Below are 25,085 nucleotides of genomic sequence, written 5' to 3' on the forward strand. Positions count from 1 at the left end.
CATAAATCAAATTGGGGAGCTGTGTGACATCTAATGGGATTTACCACCAGGCGCTCTGCTTTCCATCCAACTCTACATCAAATTGATACCAACCGCTATACCAGCTAACTCCATTCTACTAAAGTGAGCAGTAAATAAAATGTAGAGCAACAACTTGTAATGAACATCCTAGCAGTTTAATGTTGGGTTAGGGCTTTGCCTTTTTGCTCCAGCAGTGTTGTCCTATATTCCCAGATGCCATACATACACAGCCTCTCTAAATAAAGACCACTGAAAGGGTGCTGATTCCGGCAGGCAAAACAAACAAAGGGTGAGGATGGAGGGAGGTGAGAGACAGGGAGAAAGACAGAGAGGGAGGGGGGGGTACAGCACTGTCCACTGGTATATGTAAGTGCTAGCTAGTCATCTACAGTTAGTGAGAGGGGGAGCGGGTTGGGTGGTCCTGGGGTGAGGGTGGGGTTAGAGACTGTGTCTGGAGGTAGGGGTGGGCAGGAGTCATACAGGCCCCTCCGTCATTCCCTTCAGAGGCAGGCTGGTGGCATTCTCAGTGGGCAGGACCCGAGGATCGCCCTGGGCAGAAATGAGGTGGGGGGCTTTGTCCAGACTGGCATAAGGCAGGTGGCAGTCCATGTGCAGGAACGGAGGGTAGTGCTGTCGGTAGGAGATGTAGGCAAAAAGCAGGCCGATCACCCCTCCAACAAAGGCATCTAGGGAATAATAGTAATAATATATTAATACTGTAGATATAATATATGCCACTTGGCAGACAGTGGTATTATTAGTTCCACACTCTTGCTTGGGTCTAACTTACCTACAGTATATCTCAGAAATCTACAATAGGAAATTAACTTGAGTACTTAGTTATTTATACAGTGCATTAATTATTGATATGTTACTTCATTATTGGTGATATTGGAAATGTCAGTTAATTTAGATTATAAATAGCTAATAAAAATAGTGGTACACTCATGTTGAATTAGTTATAGCCCAACAACAGACTTCAGAGAGGTATTGCAGGTAGACAGATATGAAAACAAGAGGAAAGGTCAGCCTTTGAGTTTGGTCTAGATAGGTGCTGGGAGCAGTTTGTTTCAAGGTCCAATGCAGCCGTTTTTTTCTCAATATCAAATAATTTCTCAGTAAGCACCTTAAGTTGATTTTATTTAAAAAACAGTCAAATATAAACAAAAACGGCTTTTAGCGAAGAGCATTTTTCTCAAGCAGGAAAACCAAAACTCCATCCCACCAAAACAGGCAGAAATTTCAGGCAGTCTTTTCAAACAGCACTAAAAGGGCATTTTCACAATTTCACAGTATAATTCCAACCTCAAAGTATGGAAATATATATAAAACCACGGGAAAATCATGTTTTTGACTGCACTAGGCCGTACAGCTTTCGTGAATGTTGGGCTGACGTCACTGCTGGGGCTGGCTATATTAGAAATGTCAGATAATTTAGTTTATCAGTAGCTAGGTAAAACGGTGGTGGCATGGTCATGGAGGTGAAACACGTGAGGCATTTGCAAATGCTCAAAAACAGACTTCAGGGAGGTATTCCTAGAGTCTTGCAGGTAGACAGATAGGAAAAACAAGTGGAAGGGTTTGAGTTTTCTCTGTGAGAATAACATGTTGGATTGGTGCAGGGTAACAATTTGTTTCAGGTCTTGTGAACGTTGGGCTAATATTGGGCTGATGTTGGTCTGACATTGTGCTGGCTGAGTCTCAACATGTCCCTGGTTTGGACAAACCATATCTGTCACTTTGTCACCATAGCTGAGAACATGTCACCTCACAGTGACCACAACCCTATAACATGCTAAATCATTGCCTTCTCATGATCAATGATCTGAAAAAAAGGCAAAAGTGTTGTAGAGAGAATGACTAGCTTGTGCAGTAGTTGGACCGGCTGATCTAGACTCAAAGATTTTGGAAACATTTATCTGTCCTGCTGGAGGAAATAAATTAGCTTACCGCCCCAATAGGTCCACAGACTACGCAATCACACTGCCCTAACCCATCTGGACAAGAGGAATACCTATGTAAGAACGCTGTTCATCGACCACAGCTCAGCATTTAATACCCTCCAAACCCGTCATTAAGCTCGAGGCCCTGTGCAACTAGGTCCTGGACTTTCTGACGGGATGCCCCCGGTGGTGAGGGTAGGAAACAACATCTCCACCCCACTGATCCTCAACACTGGGGCCCCACTAGGGTGTGTTCTCAGCCCTTTCCTGTACTCCCTGTTCACCCATGACTGCGTGGCCATGCACGCCTCCAACTCAATCATCAAGTTTGCAGATGACACTACAGTGGTAGGCTTGATTACCAACAACGACGAGACGGCCTACAGGGAGGAGGTGAGGGCCCTCGGAGTGTGGTGTCAGGAAAATAACCTCACACTCAACATCAACAAAACAAATGAGATGATCGTGGACTTCAGGAAACAGCAGAGGGAGCACCCCCCTGTCCACATCGACGGGACAGTAGTTGAGAAGGTGGAAAGTTTAAGTTCCTAGGCGTACACATCACGGACAAACTGAAATGGTCCACCCACACAGACAGCATGGTGAAGAAGGCACAACAATAAACACTCAAACTTTTACAGGTGCACAATCGAGAGCATCCTGTCGAGCTGTATCACCACCTGGTACGGCAACTGCTCTGGCCCACAACCTTAAGGATCTCCAGAGGGTAGTGAGGTCTGCACAACGCATCACAGGGCACAAACTACCTGCCCACCTTCACCACCCAATGTCACAGGAAGGCCAAAAATATAATCAAGGACAAAACCACCCGAGCCACTGCCTGTTCACCCCGCTATCATCCAGAAGGTGAGGTCAGTACAGGTGCATCAAAGCTGGGACCGAGAGACTGAAAAACAGCTTCTATCTCAAGGCCATCAGACTGTTTAAACAGCCATCACTAAAATTGAGTGGCTGCTGCCAACATACTGATTCAAATCTGTAGCCACTTTAATAATTAAAAATTGGATGTAATAAATGTATCACTAGTCACTTTAAACAATGCCACTTTATATTATGTATATACTGTACTCTATATACCATCTACTGCATCTTGCCTATGCCGTTCGGCCATCGCTCATACATATATTTATATGTGCATATTCTTATTAATTCGTTTAAACTTGTGTAACAGGCAGTTGTTGAGAAATTGTTAGATTACTTGTTAGATATTACTGCATGGTCGGAACTAGAAGCACAAGCATGATGCTACACTCGCATTAACATCTGCTAACCATGTGTATGTGACCAATAAAATGTGTAAACAGTGTACAAAACATTAGGAACACCTTAATATTGTGTTGCACCCCCTTTTGTCCTCAGAACTGCCTCCATTTGTCATGGCATGGACTCTTTAAGGTGTCGAAAGAGTTCCACAGGGATGCTGGCCCATGTTGACTTCCATGCTTCCCACAATTGTGTCAAGTTGGCTGGATGTCCTTTGGATAGTGGACCATTCTTGATACATTCTTGTTGAGTGTGAAAAACCCAGCAGCGTTGCTGTTCTTGACACACTTAAAATGGTGCACCTAATACCATAGCCCTTTAGAAGGTACTTAAATATTTTTTGTCTTGTCCATTCACCCTCTGAATGCCACAAATACATAGTGCCAACTGTAAAACTTGGTGGAGTTGGAATAATAGTCTGTGGCTGTTTTTCATGGTTCGGGCTAGGCCCCTTCGTTCCAGTGAAGGGAAGTCTTAACGCTACAGCATACAATGACATTCTAGACAATTCTGTGCTTCCAACTTGGTGGCAACAGTTTGGGGAAGGCCCTTTCCTGTTTCAGCATGACAATGCCCCTGCACACAGCGAGGTCCATACAGAAATGGTTATACTTTTACTCACATACTTTTACTCATTTGATGACTTTCCTGGAATGACCACAACATTAGAAAAAGTGAAGCATCGCCTTTCTTCATATTTTCATGAAAGCTGTTACACCACCAGGGTACAAAGATTGTCCTAGGATCATTTTTGACCTGGCAGTAGTATTAAAATCATTTACACACCACAAAAACCACACAGAAACACACACACACACAGACACACACACACACATTATTTGTGCTAGTGATTGAACTCAGACAAAACTAAAACTTTTTTGTGCATGTACAGCATCTCCTCTCCACGAAGCCACACGACTAAAGTTCTCAGACAAAATAAACAAAATTTCAGACAAAATAAACATTTCTTGAAAGCATTGTTTTTATGGGGAATGCAGTCGGAGGCTATAAAGGTGCTGCAGATGACAGTCCCCCCAGTTCTCTCATTGCTGAATCCATGATTGCACGTTTCAGTGCCAAACAGGTCGTAGATCAGATTTTATCAGATGTCCAGGAGGAACAAGATAACAATGATTTAGAAGAGGAGGAGGTATCTCAAGAAGATGGGGAAGAATTACAACCCAGAGCACGATGCATCATCTTCAGATGATGAAGAAGAAATACCCCAAGCTGAAAGAGAGACATTTTTGTCAAAGAACAGCAAAATAACATGGTCCTTGTCACCATATGACAACCAGGGCAGGATAGCAGTAAAAAATGTCATAAGGATGACCCCAGGGCCCACAATACATGCAGTTGCCCATATCCAGGACATCGCCTCAACATTCATCACACCAGCCATCAAAAAAATCATCCTGGAGATAACAAATTTGGAGGGTTTCTGTAAATATGGAGACAACTGGAAAAGGATGGATGAGATCGACCTGCGTGCCCACATAGGGCTAATAATCTTAGCAGGTGTGTATAAGGTCCCGAGGTGAGGATACCTGTAGTCTCTGTGATGCAGAGAGTGGAATGGCGATTTTCCTTGCCACGATTTTCCATGCCACAGAATGTTAAGACTACACACGGTTTAAACATTTCAAAAGAAGTCTGAACTCCATCATATAGACCATAAAACTTTCCAATCGCAGCCGCTGTTATCCCATATAAGGGTTGAAGTAGCATGTTGTCATTGAATAGGTGCCAAAATTGAAATGCAGTGGCTGGACAGTAACATGCTATACATGACATCAGAAATCTGGTTCTCCACTTCATAGAAGTGACTGACTGACAGACATTTTAAACTTGAGCACTACGGGCTACAAGAAGTTACCCCCATCCCTTCTGCTAAATGCCTAGTTTTGCACATTTATTGTTGTCTGGGTGAGGAAAATCCCTAAAGTCGATGTGTCCTGAAAAGATGAAACATTGAGGATTATAATAAATACGACTTTGATGTCACACAATACACATTTTATATAGGTCTACATTCATGGGGATTGTTTTTTTAATGTTTTCTATGTACATCGTGATGATAGGTTTGCAATTCCCCGGTTTTCCAGAAATCCTAGTTCAAAGATTCCTAGAATTAACAAAGAATATGCAGGAGGTCCACGGATCCTCCAACCAGGATTTCTGGAAAACCAGGGAATTTGGGGAAAATTACCAGAATGTTGCAACCCTGGTGAAGACCAAATTAATTTCTGCATGTATGATAATACAGGTAGCTGAATTGAACAGCCATTAAGTCATGTGGTCAGAAAAAACTCCTAGACCTAAATGGCATATCTGCTGATTTATTTGGATGTGGCCATAACTGACCTTGCCAGTGGTGTTTGTAGTCGCAGGTGCGGGACAGGGCGATCATCAAAGCGCTGTAGAGAGGCAGCAACATGGCACACAGACGCCAGCTGCACCCGCGGCCCCCGTCTGTGAAGCACTGCAGCTTTCCAGCCAGATAGAAGGAGGTGAAGCCCAAGCCAGAGAACGCAACTGAGGGATGGGGGAAAGAGGGAGAGACAAAAACTTCTTCCTCTTTTAATTATATCATAACCTTGGAGGCCCCGCTTTATGTGATGTGCAATGTATAAGTGCTTCGTAAAACCTACTCATTTAAGGATTTTTCTTTATTTTTACTGTTTTCTACATTGTATAATAATAGTGAAGGCATCAAGAGGCATGAAATAACACATATAGAAGCATGTAGCAATGAAAAAAAGTGTTTTTATATTTGATATTCTTCAAATTGCCACCCTTTGCCTTGATGACAACTTTGCAAACGCTTGGCATTCTCTCAAATAGCTTCATGAGGTAGTCACCTGGAATGCATTTCAATTAACAGGTGTGCTTTCTTAAAAGTTCAATTGTGGAATTTCTTTCCTTCTTTATGCATTTGAGCCAATCAGTTGTGTTGTGATAAGGTAGGGGAAGTGTACAGAAGATAGCCCTAATTTGGTGAAAGATCAAGTCCATATTATGGCAAGAACAGCTAAAATAAACATAGAGAAATGACAGTCCATCATTACTTTATGACATGAAGGTCAGTCAATACGGAAAATTTCAAGAACTTTGAAAGTTTCTTCAAAGTACAGTCGAACCATCAACTGCTATGATAAAACTAGTTCTCATGAGGACCGCTAAAGGAATGGCAGACCCAAAATGTCCCCTGCTGTAGAGGATACGTTCATTACAGTCAACTGCACCTCAGAAATGGCAGCCCAATTAAAATGCTTCACATAGTTTAGTAACAGACACATCAACATCAACTGTTCAGAGGAAACTGCGTGAATCAGGCCTTCGAGGTTGAATTGCTGCAAAGAAACCACTACTAAAGGACACCAATAAGAAGAAGAGACGTGCTTGGGCCAAGAAACATGACCAATGGAGATATTTGGCTCCAACCGTGGCTTTGTGAGACGCATTGTGGGTGAACGGATGATCTCTACATGTGTATTACCCACCGTGTGGAGGATGAGGTAGCGATACTCCATCCCATCTGGTTTGGGTTTAGTGGGACTATCATTTGTTTTTCAACAGGATGACCCAAAACACACCTCCAGGTTGTGTAAGGGCTATTTGACCAAAAAGGAGCGTGATGGAGAGCTGCATCAGATGACTTGGCCTCCACAATCACCCAATCTCAACCCAATTGAGATCATTTGGGATGAATTGGACCACAGAGTGAAGAAAAAGCAGCCAAAAATGCTCAGCATAATGTGGGAACTCCTTCAAGATTGTTGGAAAACCATTCCATGTGAAGCTGGTTGAGAAGAATGTCAAGAGTGTGCAAAGCTGTCATCAGGGCAAGGGGTGGCGATTTGAAGAATCTCAAACATAAAATATCTTTTTGGTTACTACAAGAACACTTTTTTGGTTACTACATGATTCCATATGTGTAATTTCGGTGTTTTGATGACTTCACTATTATTATACAGTGTAGAAAATAGTACAAATAAAGAGATACCCTTGAATGAGCAGGTGTTCTAAAACTTTTGACCGGTAGTCTATACAATTTAAAAACATTACATTTATTCCAGAATTCACAACACACTATATTCCACGACAACACACAATCCATGTGTGTGTAGTGTGTATGTTATCATGTGTGTGTATGCATGTGTCTATGTTTGTGTTTCTTCAAAGTCCCCGCTATTGAATAAGGTGTATTTTATCTGTTTTTTAAATCATATTATACTGCTTGCATCAGTTACCTGATGTGGAATAGAGTTCCATGTAGTCATTGCTCTATTTAGTACTGTGCGCCTCCCATAGTCTGGTCTGGACTTGGGGACTGTGAAGAGACCTCTGGTGGCATGTCTTGTGGGGTTTGCATGGATGTCTGTGCTGTGTGCTAGTCATTTAAATAGACAGCTCTGTGCTTTCAAGATGTCCTCTCACAAATACAAAATGTGATGAAGTCAAACTCCCCTCTATTTTGAGCCATGCATATGTTTGCTCTATGTGTACATCCAAGGGCCAGCCGTGCTTGCCCTGTTCTGGGCCAATTCCAATTATCCTAAGTCCCTCTTTGTGGCACCTGACCACACGACTGAACAGTAGTCCAGGCGCGACAAAACTAGAGCCTGTAGAGGGCCTGCCTTGTTGATAGGTGCTGTTAAGAAAGTAGAACAGCTCTTTATTATGGACAGACTTCTCCCTATTTTAGCTACTGTTGTGTCAATATATTTTTACAATGACAGTTTACAATCCAGGGTTACTCCAAGCAGTTTAGTCATCTCAACATGCTCAATTTCCACATTATTTATTACAAGATTTAGTTGAGGTTTAGGGTTGAGTGAATGATATGTCCCAAATACAGCACTGTTAGATGTTTAAATATTTAAGACTAACTTATTCCTTTGCCACTCATTCTGAAACTAACTGCAGCAGTCATTTCAGTGGTAGCTTACGTGTATAGTGGCGAGTCATCCCCATACATAGGCTTTACTCAATGCCAGTGACATGTTGTTTGTAATGATTTTAACCTCTTGGATATAGGGGGCGCTATTTTAATTTTGGGATGGAAAACGTTCCCGTTTTAAACAAGATATTTTGTCACGAAAAGATGCTCGACTATGCATATAATTGACAGCTTTGGAAAGAAAACACTGACGTTTCCAAAACTGCAAAGATATTGTCTGTGAGTGCCACAGAACTGATGTTACAGGTGAAACCCAGATAAAGATCCAATCAGGAAATGCTGCATTTTTTTGAAACAGCCTCATGCCAATGACTCCGTATATGGCTGTGAAGGAGCTAGGAGTCAGCTTACGTTTTTCACGTTTTCCCCAAGGTGTCTGCAGCATTGTGACGTCTTTTTAGGCATTTCCATTGGAGAATGGCTGTAAGAGACCATATAGGGCGAGTGGACGCATGGTGTCTCCCGGAGAAAACGTTGCGTAAAATACTGAGGTAGCCATTTTTCCAATAGTTTCTTATGAGAAACCAACTGCCTCCACGGATATATTATTGAATGCATATGTTAAAAACACTTTGAGGATGGATCCTAAACAACGTTTGCCGTGTTTCTGTCGATATTATGGAGCAAATTTTGGAAAATGTTTGGCGTTATAGTTGAAGTATTTTCGGTCGATTTCTCAGCCAAGCAGGATGAACAAACGTGGCGTTTTTCTCCTCCGAAAATATTATTTTTGGAAAAAAGGAACATTTGCTATCTAACTGGGAGTCTCCTGAGTGAAAGCATCTGAAGTTCTTAAATTATTTAATTTGGTTGCTTTTCTTATTTTTGTGAAAATGTTGCCTGCTGCCAGCACAGCCTAGCATTGTGCCATGCTAAACTTACACAAATGCTTGTCTAGCGTTGGCTGTAACGCATATTTTGAAAATATGAGATGACAGTGTTGTTAACAAAAGGCTAAGCTTGTGTTTCAATATATTCATTTCATTTGCGATTTTCATGAATAGGAAACGTTGCGTTATGGTAATGCACTTGAGGCTATGATTACGCTCCCGGATACGGGATTGCTCATCGCTAGAGGTTAAAAAGTAAGTGGCCTGATAGCTGCCCTGGGGAATTCCTGATTCTACCTGGATTATGTTGGAGAGGCCACTTAAGGCATTAATTATATTTTTATTTCTGCGTCCACAGGGTTGAAATATGGTTTATCTCTGTTTACTATGGTGCTATCCTTAGATAATAGCATCGTTTGCTTTCGCCGAAAAACCTTTTTGAAATCTGACATGTTGGCTGGATTCACAACGAGTGTAGCTTTAATTTGCTATCTTGCATGTGTGATTTAATGAAAGTTTGATTTTTATAGTAATTTATTTTAATTTGGCGCTAGCGTCCCACATATCCCAGAGAGGTTAATGAACATACACCTGTGGAACGGTCATTAAGACACTAACAGCTTACAGACGGTAGGCCACAGTTATGAAAACTTAAGACTCTAAAGAGGCCTTTCTACTGACTCTGGATAACACCAAAATAAAGATCCCCAGGGTCCCTGCTCATTCATCTGTGTGAACGTACCTTAGGCATGCTGCAAGGAGGCATGAGGACTGCAAATGTGGCCAGGGTAATAAATTGCAATATCTGTACTGTGAGACGCCTAAGACAGCGCTAAAAGGAGACAAGATGGACAGCTGATCGTCCTCGCAGTGGCAGACCATGTGTAATGACACCTATACAGGATTGTTACAGCCGAACATCACACCTGCGGGACAGGATGGCAACAACAACTGCCTGAGTTACACCAGGAATGCACAATCCATCAGTGCTCAGACTGTCTGCAATAGAAAGAGAGAAGCTGGACTGAGGGGTTGTAGGAATGAGCATTACACTGTACTCTGGAGCGGGATCGATTTGGTGGTGGATGGTCCGTCATGGTCTGGGGCAGTGTGTCACAGCATCATCGGACTGAGCTTGTTGTCATTGCAGGCCATCTCAATGCTGTGCGTTACAGGGAAGACATCCTCCTCCCTCATGTGGTACCCTTCCTGCAGGCTCATCCAGACATGACCCTCCACAGCATGACAATGCCACCAGCCATACTGCTCATTCTGTGAGTGGTTTCCTGCAAGACAGGTATGTCAGCGTTCTGCCATGGCCAGCGATGAGCCTGGATCTCAATTGAGCACATCTGGGACCTGTTGGATCGTCGGGTGAGGGCTAGGGCTAGGGCTAGGGCTAGGGCCACCCCCCCCCATCCCATAAATATCCGGGAACTTGCAGGTGCCGTGGTGGAAGAGTGGGGTAACATCTCACAGCTTGAACTGGCAAATCTGGTGCAGTCCATGAAGAGGAGTGCACTGCAGTACTTAATGCAGCTGGTGGCAACACCAGATACTGACTGTTACTTTTGATGTTTACCCCCCCAACCCCCCTTTGTTCTGGGACACATTATTCAATTTCTGTTAGTCACGTCTGTGGAACTTGTTCAGTTTATGTCTCAGTTGTTGAATCTTGTTATGTTCATGCAAATATTTACACGTGAAGTTTGCTGAAAATAAACACAGGTGAGAGTGAGAAGACGTTTCTCTTTTCGCTAAGTTTATATTTTGTTCACTACATCCAATGGATTTCTGCAGCATTTTAGTACATATATGATCAATACATGTTGATGATTTAATTCCTGTGCTGTTTGCAACTACCCTGGGAGATTGACTGATAACCTGAACCAGGGTACAGGCACTGGTAACAGTCTGAAGCTTTTTCTTGAGTGGGCAGCTTGATGGAAGTCGGTCAATATTTAAATCCTCAGAAATTATACCTCTCTGTTGATATCTCATAAATGTTCAAGCATTTTACACATTATACAGATACTGACTGTTAGCACTTGGGGATCTATAGCAGCTTCCCAGAATTATGGGCTTTAGGTGAGGCAGATGAACTTGTAGAGATATTACTTGAACAGTATTTAACACAAGATAATCTCTAATCTTTACAGGAATGTGGTTCTGAATATTGACAGCAACACCTCCACCACTGTCTTTTCTGTAGGGTGTAAAGTACTGAGGGACATTTTTTCTGTTTGTTTCAAATCAATGCTTTGTGTATCAAATCAATGCTACCTTTCTTAATAACCACTTAGATGGTTCATGCAGGTGACTGACTGATCGTGTATGGAGGAATTCTCAATATCACTGATAAGCAACTTGGCAGTACGCCCAGAACATTGCTTTAGAACCGAGGTATCTCAGTTTTAAAGTCTCAACTTGGAGAGAGGAAGCCTTTGTGAGGTATTGGTCAGTCACATGCAGGATCCAACGTTAATGATGAGTAATATAAGTCATGCAAATATTTCTGTGTAAGTAGTATATAAGAGAACTGAAGGGAACGCACAGAGATAGCTGGTGACGTTCACTATAGTGCATCACGCTTGTTGGAACCTTTCAGCTTGCTGACAAAATAGAGTGATTCATTTAATATTGACTTCAGGTGTCCTTGGTGTTGAATTTCCTCTAGAATCTTGGCGTCATGAAGGTATCAGGGATTCCACTTGTGGAGCATCCCAGTGAAGTTCTGTGAGGGAACACCGATGGTGCATTCCGTGTGAAGGCATGCAAAAGGGAAATTCCTGTCTGACCAAAGACGATGTGGAACCGCTCAGATTATTATTTTACTGTGAGCTGCCCGGGGGAAGATACCTGATCTGTAAACCTCTGAGTGAAACAGCTACTGAATTTCAATAAGTAAATATAATATAATATATAAAATATAATAATAAATAAAAAATTGTAAAACCAATAAATTGAACAAAAAGATCTAGAAGAAGGCTAGAACTAGTCTTTGGAGAAGGCTAGAGTGAGGGAAGGAGTGACCCCACTGACAGTTGTCTGTAGGCATTTATATGAGACATGTCTACGTGGTCTGGTAATAGCATGAGGTGCTATTTTTGACATTTATTTAGAAGAAGCAGCAAGACTATAGAGTGTATGGAGACCATAGCATTTATAACTATATAAACTATTATACTATGGATTCAGAGGGACTGTAGATGCTGAGGGACTATAGATGCTATATCTATAGGGACTAGGGATGCTATTGGGACTATTGATGCTCAGTGGAGACTATGGTGACTATGGAGACTATAGAGTTACCACAGAAGACACATATGTATGCATAGGAGGTAACAACAAGTAATAAGGGGGATTACTGAGTGTGTTTGGGAATAGTACTAAGTGAATGAGAGTATTGTGTGTTTGACTAATTAACTGAACAGGGGTTTAGCCCCAGTGTGAGAGTTGAGTGTGGGATGACATTTTAAGCAGCAAATTGTTTTTCTAAAGAGTTTGTATAAAAGGGTTTGAGTATGGAAAAGGGAAATAGTAAGAGTAGGATGAGGGATCTTTGCTAGAAACCAAAAGGGTCGTGTAGTGTAGGTGAAAAATGGTAGGTGAGTCTGTGAGAGGCCAACTTGAAAGAAAACACAAGAAAAGTGAAGTGGGACGATTTCAGAAAGTGGGAGAGAGAAAGCAGAAAATGCAAAAGATAAATCTGTAAGATGCTAAAGCAAGTGGAACCAGAGAAGAGAGAGGAAGAAGGTGAAAAAGAAGAGACAAGCTCTGAAGACAGCTGTAAAACAACAACTTGTATTTGCATGGGAAACAAAACCACTGTCTGATGTAAAGCCATATATCACTCATGCGGAAAGACAGTTGAAGGAAAGGAAAGTAAGGATGGAAAGACACTAAAGAAGGTACAGCTGGACTTCTTCTCTGGAGGAGGAAAAGGACATAGAGAAAATGGTGACAGCTGCTGGAGCTGACAGAGTGAGAGACTGGAGTTGCTACAACTGTGGGAAGGTAGTGCATCACTGTCCTGGAGTGGACCCTGGAGCTGACGGAGGAAGAGACTGGAGCTATTACAACTGTGGGAAGGCAGGGCATCTTTCAAGGCACTGTCCTGGATCCGGAAAAGTCCAATGAGAGTGGCCGTCCCCGCCTGTGGGTGTGCAGGCGAACAACCCATTTGGAAGAGGATGTGGACGAGTGTGCTACCATCCATAGAATGAGGCAGAAACTAATGAAGAAAACAATGAAGAACAGAAGGAATCTGTAATATGCTAAAATGGACCACCTTTGTCTACCCCAAACCCCCTTATTGATATTTTAGTAAATAAACATACAATTCAATTTTTGCTGGACACTGGGGGCCACGGTCTCAGTGTTGAAAATGTCTGCCCTGTCTGTCTCAGCTTCAAAGAAGTTGGATATAAGATATATAGTGATTACTAGAATGTGTTTAATTTTGGAGTATAGAATAGACCAATTATGTACCAAAGACATCTTAAATCCTTTTATTTTTATTCTGCCATGTGTAATAAAGCGGGAAGCTATGTATTGTATAACGGCACAATCCTTATTTTAATTCAGTTTTAATTCCATTATGGGTGTTTTGAATCAATCATCACCTTAGAAAGTGCTATAAATTTCGTTGTATTAGGCTTATCCATATGCATCCACAATTACCATGGCTTCCACTCAGTTTCAACCTGTTGTTGAACATCTTTCTTCAAATTGATCAATCACAGTGACGTAAGTTTTAAAAGCAAGATACTGTTTTGATGATGTGTTTGATGTGATTTTCGATTGAATTTGTATTGATGTCAGAGTGGTTAGATGAACAATAGAGCCCTGAGGAGCAGGTCATTGGCAACTTGATGGTCATTAGCGAGTTGGGTAATGTCCAGTTTGGGTATGTCTAATGAAAGCCTAATGAAATGGAAGGTTTTTTCCTCTCCAATTATCTAATAATCCTGTGAATGCTTCTAGTTAGGATCAATGCCAACTATGGCACCCTATTTCCTTATATTCACTGACTGGACATGTTGTGGATAAGACAATTACTGTGATATTTTTTCACATGATACTTCACTACAACCATCAGAGGTTGCATGTTCAAACTCTGACATCAGTCTTATAACAACAAAAAATTATTGTACCTAAGAAGTTTTCAAAAGGAATCCCTGAGATAGTATTCAGTCATCACTTAAAGGCCATGCACATTATACACTTCCTCTCTTTACCATAAAACTGGCCAAAATGGTATTGGTTGTAGTGAAAGGCTATTTTAGTGACAAGCCAGTTTTAGTCACAGGCCATGCTGCAGCAGGAGACTGTAGTTGATGTTGTTTATGTGGACTCTTCCCTATGTGATTTAAAAAAAATATATATATATATATAATACAATTCCTGTTAAAATAATAACATACAATTCTAAGCTATGAGTAAATGTCTACTTGTTCATTGTTTGTATTTTGAAATAGTATAATGCAACTGAATTGAACACTATGGGTAATATTAATACGAATTTGCATCAGGCCACTTCTGGTAGGATTCTGACACGACACCGGCAGTGTACTGATTGTACTGGGGTGACAGGTAACCTAGTGGTTAGAGTGTTTGGCCAGTAACCAAAAGGTTGCTGGATTGAATCCCAAGCTGACAAGGTAAAATTACGTTCTGTCCCTGAATAAGGAAGTTAACCCACTGTTCCGTGGTAGGCTGTCATTGTAAATAATAATTTGTTCTTAACTGACTAGCCTAGTTACATAAAATCTGGGCAGTCATTAAATATATTGAGCTGAGCCCGGCAACCGGTCTCTGGCTGATTTAAATCAGGTCCAGCAAACCAGAATAGGGCCGCGATTGGGCCGAGTCCACTTTGCTAGCTGGGCCCCTATGGGCTCTGGTCAAAAGAAGTGCACTATAAGGAAATATATCCAGCAAAATTCTGCATCAAGTTTTTCAGTGGTGAGAATTCATCAAAAGCAAAGACAGCATAGTCTTATAGCGACCAAATGAAGTTGCAGCTGTGTAAAAACATCATACCTCAACAATTGAGATGGTACCATGTAAATAAGAATTGGTTCTTAATTGATTTGCCTAGTTAAGTAGAAGGTTACATTTTTTTAAATAAAAAATAAATAAAAAATAGCCATATCTAAATGAACAAGCCTACAGCTTATGGCATGGCACATAGCCAGAAAACAGAATGTAGGCCACCTCATATTCTGTTCTTTTAAAATAAATTTTCTTCATATTGTGTTTCTTTAGACCTGCCTAAAATACATAGTGGATTTATTGTGATGGTGTATTAAATTGATCTATTTAGACTTTTTAAAATGTATATGTTGCAAAGACCTGTATCAGCGGCATGTATATGCGTTGACAACTGGAGAAGATAAACGTGTATTCAATTACCAGGAGACCCTTAGTATTTTGCATGACAATAATCGTCTGACAAAATTAAATGACCACCACAGCCCTAATCAAGATTGTGCCTCGACTGGCTCAAGCTGATCCCTAAAACATACTGATTAACTTAAATGTAATGTCAAAATGTTGATTTCCAGCTAAAAATAAAAACCTAAAAGTAATTGCTATTCATGTGTAGTTACATGATTCTGACATTCCGAAACGTGATATATTTGGAAAGAAGACATCTGGGAAATTAGGAAGAAATTATCAGAAGCGAGGAGGTACATAGTTCAGAACACACACGATCAAACACACACAAAATAAAAAAATGTTTATTTTTTTTATTTTGAAAGTAATCTTTCAATTGACAAGCTGTAAGTGAATTATTGTGAATTATTAATGCCTAGAGCTGGAAACACTTCAGATGGCTTCCACAACATGTGAACAATATCAGAAAAAATGGTATTGATAGACCTAACAACTAGAAATTGGCAGATGTTTTAGTAAGTGCTGTCAGGTGTGATCACAGGACGTTTTCATCAAGTTATACATAATCAGATAACATTGCAATAGGATCATTGCGATTTGTTCCTACTAAGCTAAGGATTAATTTTCTACCCCCATGTAGCTATAGCTCAAACATAGACTAAATCTAAGCTTACCTTGTAAGATGTTTGCCGTTTGGTGAAAACGTGTAAAATAAACATTTGAACTTTCGGGGCTAGAGATCAATAATGGTAGGTTACAGGCAGGCAAATAAGACATCCTCGTGATCTGTGGAGTCCCGGCTTCGGTGTGAAATCAACCTATTCTGGGTTTATTTCATTTATGCTGTGCAATTTTATGCTGTGCAACCGGAATCTAGTTATACATTTTTATGCCCCGTATATGCTCGTAAGTCACACCAAAGAATTTAAGGCACAGATCAATAGCCAAGATACTCAGCTTTCGGCAGACACTCTGATTTTGCAGGATGGGGCTACTGTTCTCATACCAGACTGAATTGAATTTAAAAATCAAATATGGGGACCTTAATTTTAGAGGTTTCAGTGTTGTGGCTGGTGACTGACTGGTACTCACAGGAGGAGTGGCTGCTGGGGAAACTCTTGCGTCCCTCTGACACTAGGTGTGGTTCTCCGGTGCACAGCATCTTAATATTCACCTGTCCATCTGGGAAACAGCGCTGATAGTAGTCTGGCCTGGGCCTGTAGAGAATGGAAAAAATACACTTAAATAATCGCTTTCTTAATTAAAAACCTCTTTGGGATCGGTGCCCCCACCCCAACCACCCCACTCCAAGTGACAGTTGCGCTAATGTAGGCTAATGTGATTAACATGACGTTGTAAATAACAAGAACATTTCCCAGGACATAGACATACAGTATCTGATATGGGAAGAAAGCTTAAATTCTTGTTAATCTAACTGCACTGTCCAATTTACAGTAGCTTTTACTGTGAAAGGATATAAATAAACCAATTAGGCAAATTTGGGCAGTATTGATACAACATTTTGAACAGAATTGCAATGGTTAATAGAATCAGTCTAAAACGTTGCACATACACTGCACCTAAACTTGATTAGTACATTGTGACCTTTCCCTTGCATTTCAAAGATTAAAAAAATATGCATTTTTATCTTTTACCCAGATTTAATGTGTGATATTCTCCTACATTAATTTCACATTTCCACAAACTTCAAAGTGTTTCCTTTCAAATTGTATCAAGAATATGCATTATCCTTGCTTCAGGTCCTGAGCTTTAGGCAGTTAGATTCGGTTTTGTAATTTTAGGCAAAAATTGAAAATAAGGGTCGGATCCTGAAGAGAAAGAGGTTTGTTATTGCTTATGCCAACTGAAGTTAACTTTCAATACTGTAAGGGGTGCGTAAACTGGTGGCAGGGAAGTCAAACGCAGAGCAGAACTTGGTGAGTAGCTGGAGCCGTTTTAGCATACAAAACAACAAACACATGGGTACAAAACACATAGCGCACCAGTAACACATAGCACGAGTACTTACAAATAAACAATTCCAGACAAGGACATGGGGGGAAACAGAGGGAAAATATACAACATGTAATTAGTTAATTGAAACCAGGTGTGTGCGAAAACAAGACAAAACAAATGGAACATGAAAAATGGATCAGCGATGGCTAGAAGACCGGTGACACCGCCCCGAACAAGGACCTCTCCGCAGAAGTCGTGACAAATACACGAAAAAGGCATTTAGTTACATTTTGAAAATGACACCCAGCATAACTGAATGTTATGCAATCAATCAAGATAAGGTACAGTACTCTGCTTGACATATAATCAAACCTTTTCCCAAACAGTGTTTGAGTCTAGTTAGTGTATTGCATTATTTATTTACCTGCCAACTATCAACTTGATAGTGTTTGTGAAGACTCCATTCAAAGCCAGAGCAAGTGAGACAGCTGTAGGACAGAGAAAAACAATTTATTTATTAATGATTCATACCCACTGATTCTTAAAAGTTTTTTTATTAATATTATTTAAGTGAAATATTAGCGTATGTCTGAAGCCAAAAAAAGATGCACTAATAAGGCTTTTGATGGAGAAGTAGGTTTACCCCATTACTGTCCTTAAGACATTATGTAGATGTTTTCATGTACAAAGATGAAGGCTAATCCTGGACAAAAAAGCAAGGTCAATGGAAAATCTCCAGCCACATGTGAAACCACTCCTTAACCTTACATTTGACCTAGCCTAATACATAAACCTACTCAGATGGGACATGTAGAAGGTAAAGTTGACAGTTTTTGAACATATTTTGAAGCTATACATGTTTTATGTTCTTGTTATAAACAATGGCGTAATGCAGCCTTATATTTTGGGTTATGATAGGGTTTGGGTTAAAATAAGAATTTGTTCTTAAGACTTTTCTAATTAATTAAACAAAGGTTAAAATAAAAATCACAGTTGCTCTTGAGGCATTTCTGGTTAGTTATTTTTGTCTTATTTCACTGTAGAGCTCCCAGCCCTGTCCAACATGCCTTAGATATCCCTTTTGTCCCACCCCCCACCGATGCGGTGACCTCACCTGGTTTAACTGGTGCCTCTAGAGACAAAACCTCTCTCATCGTCACTCAATGCCTAGGTTTACCTCCACTGTACTCACATCCTACCATACCCTTGTCTGTACATTATGCCTTGAATCTATTCTTCCACGCCCAGAAATCTGCTCCTTTTACTCTCTATCCCGAATGCACTAGCGGACCAGTTCTTATAGCCTTTAGCCATACCCTTATCCTAGACCTAGTCTGTTCCTCTGGTGATGTAGAGGTTAACCCAGGCCCTGCAGCCCTCAGCACCACTCCTATTCCCCAGGAGCTCTCATTTGTTGACTTCTGGAACCGTAAAAGCCTTGGCTTCATGCATGTTAACATCAGAAGCCTCCTTCCTGAGTTTGTTTTATTCACTGCTTTCGTACGCTCCGCCAAACTGGATGTCCAAGCCGTATGTTAATCCTGGCTTAGGAAGTCCACCAAAAATGTGAAAATTTCCATCCCCAACTACAACATTTTCCGACAAGATAGTCCTACCAAAGGTGGCAGAGTTGCAATCTACTGCAGAGATAGCCTGCAGAGTTCTGTCATACTATCCAAGCCTGTGCCCAAACAATTTGAGCTTCTACTTTGAATAATCCACCTGTACAGAAAAAAGTCTCTCACCGCTGCCGCTTGATATAGACCCCTTCAGCCCCCAGCTGTGCCCTGGACATCATATATGTGAATTGATCGCCCCCCATCTAGCTTCAGAGTTCGTACTGTTAGGTGACCTAAACTGGGATATGCTTAACACCCCGGCAGTCCTACAATCTAAGCTAGATGCCCTCAATCTCACACAAATTATTAAGGAACCTACCAGGTACAACCCTAAATCCGTAACCATGAGCACCCTCTTAGATATCATCCTAACCAACTTGCCCTCTAAATACACCACTGCTGTCTTCAACTAGGATCTCAGCGATCACTGCCTCATTGTCTGCGTCCGTAATGGGTCACGGTCAAACGACCACCCCTCATCACTGTCAAAAGCTCTGGACAGTTCTGACTTATATGTGGACAACTACAAATATCTAGGATATGTGAATAGAATATGTGGACAACTCCAAATACCTGGTGTCTGTAAACACTTATTCCAGACGCAGACATTAAGCATCTCCAATCCAAAATTAAATCTATAATCGGCTGCCTATTTCGCAACAAGGCCTCCTTCACTCATGCTGCTGAACATACCTTCATAAAACTGACTGTCCTACTAATCCTTGACTTTGGCGATGTCATTTACAAAATAGCCTCCAACACTCTACTCAGCAAACTGGATGTAGTCTATCACAGTGCCATCCGTTTTGTCACCAATATACTACCTACCACTGCGACCTGTACGCTCTCGTTTTCATTGCCAAACCCACTGGCTCCAGGTCATCTAATAAGTCTTTGCTAGGTAAAGCACCACCTTATCTCAGCTCACTGGTCACCATAGCAACACCCGCTCCAAGCAGGTACATTTCACTGGTCATCCCCAAAGCGAACACTTCCTTTGGCCGCCTTTCATTCCAGTTCTCTGCTGCCAATGACTGGAACAAATTGCAAAAATCATTGAAGCTGGAGACTTATATCTCCCTCTCTAACTTCAAGCATCAGCTGTCAGTGCAGCTTCCCGATCACTGTACCTGTACACAGCAAATCTGTAAATAGCACACCAAACTAGCTCATCCACATATTGTTATTTATCTTTTAGCTCTTTTGCACCCCAGTATCTCTACTTGCACATCATCATCTGCACATCTATTACTCCAGTGTTATGCTAAATTGTAATTATTTCGCCTCTATTGAGTATTTATTTCCTTACCTACCTACATCTTCTACATTTGCACACACTGTACATAGATTGTTATTGTGCTATTGACTGTACGTTTGTTTATGTGTAACTCTGTGTTGTTTTTTCGCAACTGCTTTACTTTATCTTGTCCAGCTCACAGTTGTAAATGAGAACTTGTTCTCAACTGGCCTAACTGGTTAAATAAAGGTGAAATAAAATTAAAATAAATGTATAAGTTATAGTTATTTAAAGTGTCAATCTTTGATTACTTCATACATTTCTTTACTTTTACATTATTTACACACACCCATTGATTCTTGAGACATATTTCTTATATAAGAAATGTCTCTTGAGTTTAGTCAATTGTCAAACCCAATCAGAACCCAAAATAGATGTTTGTTCTATGCTATTTTAAACTGTTAAGGTTTTCTTCGGGTGAAAGAGAGTCGGACCAAAATGCAGCGTGGTTAATTCGATATATCTTTAATGAAGATGAAACACGAACAATACAAAAACAATAAACGTAACGTGAAAACCGAAACAGCCTAAACTGGTGCAAACTAACACAGAGACAGGAACAATAACCCACAAAACACTCAAAGAATATGGCTGCCTAGATATGGGTCCGAAAATCACCTGCCTCTAATAGAGAACCAATTCAGACAGCCATAGACTATGCTAGAAAACCCCACTAAGCCACAATCCCAAAACCTACGAAAAAACCCAATACAAAAACACACCACAAAATAAACCCATGTCACACCCTGGCCTGACCAAATAAATAAAGAAAACACAAAATAATAAGACCAGGGCGTGACATAAACACTGTTTAGACTTATGGTGGAAATTGTCAGTTGTATCCATAGCTCTATCGATTAATTAGAGAGTGGTTACAGTTCTCCACGCCCCCCCATCATTTACCAAAATAGTGGCGAGGTACTGGCTTAGTTGCTGTTTGAACTGCAGAATGCCCCTCTAAGAACCAATGGGTGCCTTCGGAAAGTATTCAGACCCCTTGACTTTTTCCACATTTTGTTACGTTACATTCTTATTCTAAAAATGAAATATTTTTTTTCTCTCTCTCAATCTACACACAATACCCCATAATGCAAAGCAAAAACAGGTTACTAGACATTTTTGCTAATTTATATATTTTTTTAAACTTATATCACATTGAAATAAGTATTCAAACCCTTTACTCAGTACTTTGTTGATGCACCTCTGGTAGCAATTACAGCCTCGAGTCTTCTTGGGAATGAGGTTACAATCCTGGCACATCTGTATTTGGGGAGTTTCTCCCATTCTTCTCTGCAGATCCTCGCAATATCTGTCAGGTTGGATGGGAAGCATCGCTGCACAGCTATTTTCAGGTCTCTACATAGATGTTCAAGTCCGGAATCTGGCTGGGCCACTCAAGGACATTCAGAAACTTGTCCCGAAGCCACTCCTGCGTTGTCTTCAAATCAAATGTTATTTGTCACATGCGCCGAATACATCAGCTGTAGACCTTATTGTGAAATGCTTACTTACAAGCCCTTAACCAACAATGCAGTTAAAAAAAAGTGTTTCGTAAAAATATAAAATAAAAGTAACAAATCATTAAAGAGCAGCGGTAAAATAACAGTAGCGAGGGGATACAGGGGATACCGGAACAGAGATATACGGAGGCACCGTTTGGTGGAGGTAATATTTACATGTAGGTAGAGTTAAAGTGACTATGCATAGATAATAAACAGATAGCAGCAGCAGCATAAAAGAGGGGGTCAATGCAAATAGTCATATTTTTAGCTGTTCAGGAGTCTTATGGCTTGGAGATAGACCCAAACTTCCTCCATTTGGGAATGATGGAGGCCACTATGTTCTTGGTACCCTTGACAGATCTGGGGACAGTTCCTTCGACCTCATTGCTTGGTTTTTGCTCTGACATGTACTGTCAAACGGTGGGGCCTCATATAGACAGGTGTGTGCCTTTTCAAATAATATTGAATCAATAGAATTTACAAAAGGTGGACTCCAATCAAGTTATAAAAAGATCTCATGGATGATCAATGAAAACAGAACGCACCTGAGCTTAATTTCGAGTCTCATAGCAAAGGGTCTGAATAATTATGTAAATAGGGTATCTGTTTTTATTTTATATCAGTGTGCAAAAATGTCAAATCTGTTTTTGCTTTTTCATGGGGTATTGTGTGTAGATTGATGAGGATTTCTTTGTATATAATCCATTTAAGAATAAGGTTGTAATGTAACAAAATGTGGAAAAAGGAAGTGGTCTAAATACTTTCTGAATGCACTGTATATCATTCAGGGCTCATTTGTAAAATAGACCTTAGTCTCAGTATGACTTCCTGGTAAAATATATTACAATTTTACATTCATGGGCAAACAGAGAGGCCCTACTAAAGCAAATGACCATTCCCCGACTAGAGCTTGCAGCAGAAGAACTTGCGATACAATGTTGAAATCAGTTTTAGATTCAACTGGAAAAATCAGTCTTCTGGACTGAAAGCACATCTGTGTTGTGCTATATAGCCATCAAAACAAGAAAGTTCCACATATTTTTGGCAAAAAGTCTCAGTCATCAGAGGTTTGACTATTCAGTGGCGGAATGAGAGCTCCAAAGTCAATCCAGTTGAATGCGTCACGCTGCAAAACTGAATAATCTTTCCTAAAATCCAAGAGATGGAGAGAGACTCAGACTTTCTGCTGAGGGCGGAGTCTCAGTAGAGACTAGAGCTGCCAGAGGACCAGAGCCCCATTCCTTCTGATGACCCTGAGGTAAAGAAACTTAGACCAATTTGTAATTAAATAGTCCTTTATGACCATATGTACCTCCGTGATTAATTATTATTGACTATGTGCAAAAGTTAATTTAATTGTTTCCACACCCAGCATGCGTCACGTGCGTAATGGTCATGTGAGGTGAAATGTGTATATTTTGGGATGTGAGCACTCTGTTTCGGATCGAAATGTCAATGAAGCGGTGAATTGGGAGCATAAACAGTGTGAGGGCCTTCCTGTTCTTCCTGACGTAAAGACAGCACTGACATAGCGGGATATCATATAAACTTCTCCCGCTCCTTGAAAGCGGCAGCTCTACTATATCTCAGTGCAGATGTTGCCTATAATCCATGGCATCTGGTTGGGGTTAATACAGTTGAAGACATAAATTTACATACAACTTAGCCAAATACATTTAAACTCAGTTTTTCACAATTCCTGACATTTGACTTCTTATGGCTGGGGGGCAGTATTGAGAAGCTTGGATGAATAAGGTGCCCAGAGTAAACTGTCTGCTACTCAGGCCCAGACGCTAAGATATGCATATTATTAGTAGATTTGGATGGAAAACACTGAAGTTTCTAAAACTGTTTGAATGATGTATGTGAGTATAACAGAACTCATATTACAGGCAAAAACCTGAGAAAAAAATCCAACCAGGAAGTGGGAAATCTGAGGTTTGTAGGTTGTCAAGTCTTTGCCTATCCAATATACAGTAGAAAATTTGGTCCGATTGCACTTCCTAAAACTTCCACTAGATGTCAACAGTCTTTAGAACATTATTGCAGGCTTCTACTGTGAAGGGGGAGAGAGTAAGAGCTGTTTGAGTCAGGTGTCTGGCAGAAAGCCATGCGCCAGTCTCGCGCGTGCCCGTGAGAGTTAGCTGCGTTCCTTTTTGCTTTCTAAAGACAAAGGAATTGTCCGGTTGGAATATTATTGAAGATTTAAGATAAAAACATCCTAAAGATTGATTCTAAACATCGTTTGACATGTTTCTACAAACTGTAATAGAACTGTTGTCTGAACTAAGTGCCTGCCCCTTGTGAATTTGGATTTGTGAACCAAAAGCGCGAACAAAAAGGATTTGGACATAAATGGTGGACTTTATCGAAAAAAACAAAACATTTATTGTGGAACTGGGATTCCTGGGAGTGCATTCTGATGAAGATCAAAGGTAAGTGAATATTTACAATGCTATTTCATACTTCTGTTGACTCCACAACATGGCGCGTATCTGTATGGTTTGTTTTGGTCTCTGAGCACAGTACTCAGATTATTGCATGGTGTGCTTTTTCCGTAAAGCTTTTTTGAAATCTGACACAGCAGTTGCATTTAAGGAGAAGTGTTTCTTTAATCAATGTTTATTATGAGTAATTCGGTAAATTGATGTGGCTCTCTGCAAAATCACCAGATGTTTTGGAAGCAAAACATTACTGAACATAACGGTGCCAATGTAAATGGAGATTTTTGGATTTAAATTTGAACTTTATCGAGCAAAACATACATGTATTGTGTAACATGAAACTCTATGCGTGTCATCTGATGAAGATCATCAAAGCTTAATGATTAATTTAACCTCTATTTCTGCTTTTTTTTTATGACGTCTCTTTGGCTGGAAAAATGGCTGTGTTTTTCTGTGACTAGGTGCTGACCTAACAATCATATGGTATGCTTTCGTCGTAAAGCCTTTGTGAAATCGGACACTGTGGTGGGATTAACAACAAGTCTATCTTTAAAATGGACTGTAATACTTGTATGTTTGAGGAATTTTAATTATGGGATTTCTGTTGTTTGAATTTGGCGCCCTGCACTTTCACTGGCTCTCATATCGATCCCGTTAACGGGATTTCCACTGTGAGGAATGAATCCCAGTAAAACATTCTGTTTTAGGTCAGTTTGGATCACCACTTTTTTTTAAGAATGTGAAATGTCAAAATAATAGTAGAGAGAAGGATTTATTTCAGCTTTTATTTCTTTCATGACATTCCCAGTGGGTCAGAAGTTTAC

The 25,085-nt window shown here is 40.5% G+C and overlaps 1 protein-coding gene across 1 annotated transcript in view; it reads right to left on the bottom strand.

Moving 5' to 3' along the window:
* Positions 1–495: 495 nt before the first annotated feature.
* Positions 496–25,085, bottom strand: part of LOC112223276 (phospholipid phosphatase 4-like) — a 62,700-nt gene continuing 38,110 nt past the window's right edge. Inside the window, exons 3-6 of the mRNA XM_024386295.1 lie at positions 17,824–17,887; positions 16,536–16,660; positions 5,613–5,783; positions 496–707 (exon numbers count right to left, since the gene is read on the bottom strand). Of these exons, the coding sequence (XP_024242063.1) occupies positions 496–707; positions 5,613–5,783; positions 16,536–16,660; positions 17,824–17,887 (572 nt within the window). The remainder of the gene's footprint in view (positions 708–5,612; positions 5,784–16,535; positions 16,661–17,823; positions 17,888–25,085) is intronic.

Source organism: Oncorhynchus tshawytscha, linkage group LG24 (genome assembly GCF_018296145.1).
Source record: "Oncorhynchus tshawytscha isolate Ot180627B linkage group LG24, Otsh_v2.0, whole genome shotgun sequence".
NCBI lineage: Eukaryota > Metazoa > Chordata > Actinopteri > Salmoniformes > Salmonidae > Oncorhynchus > Oncorhynchus tshawytscha.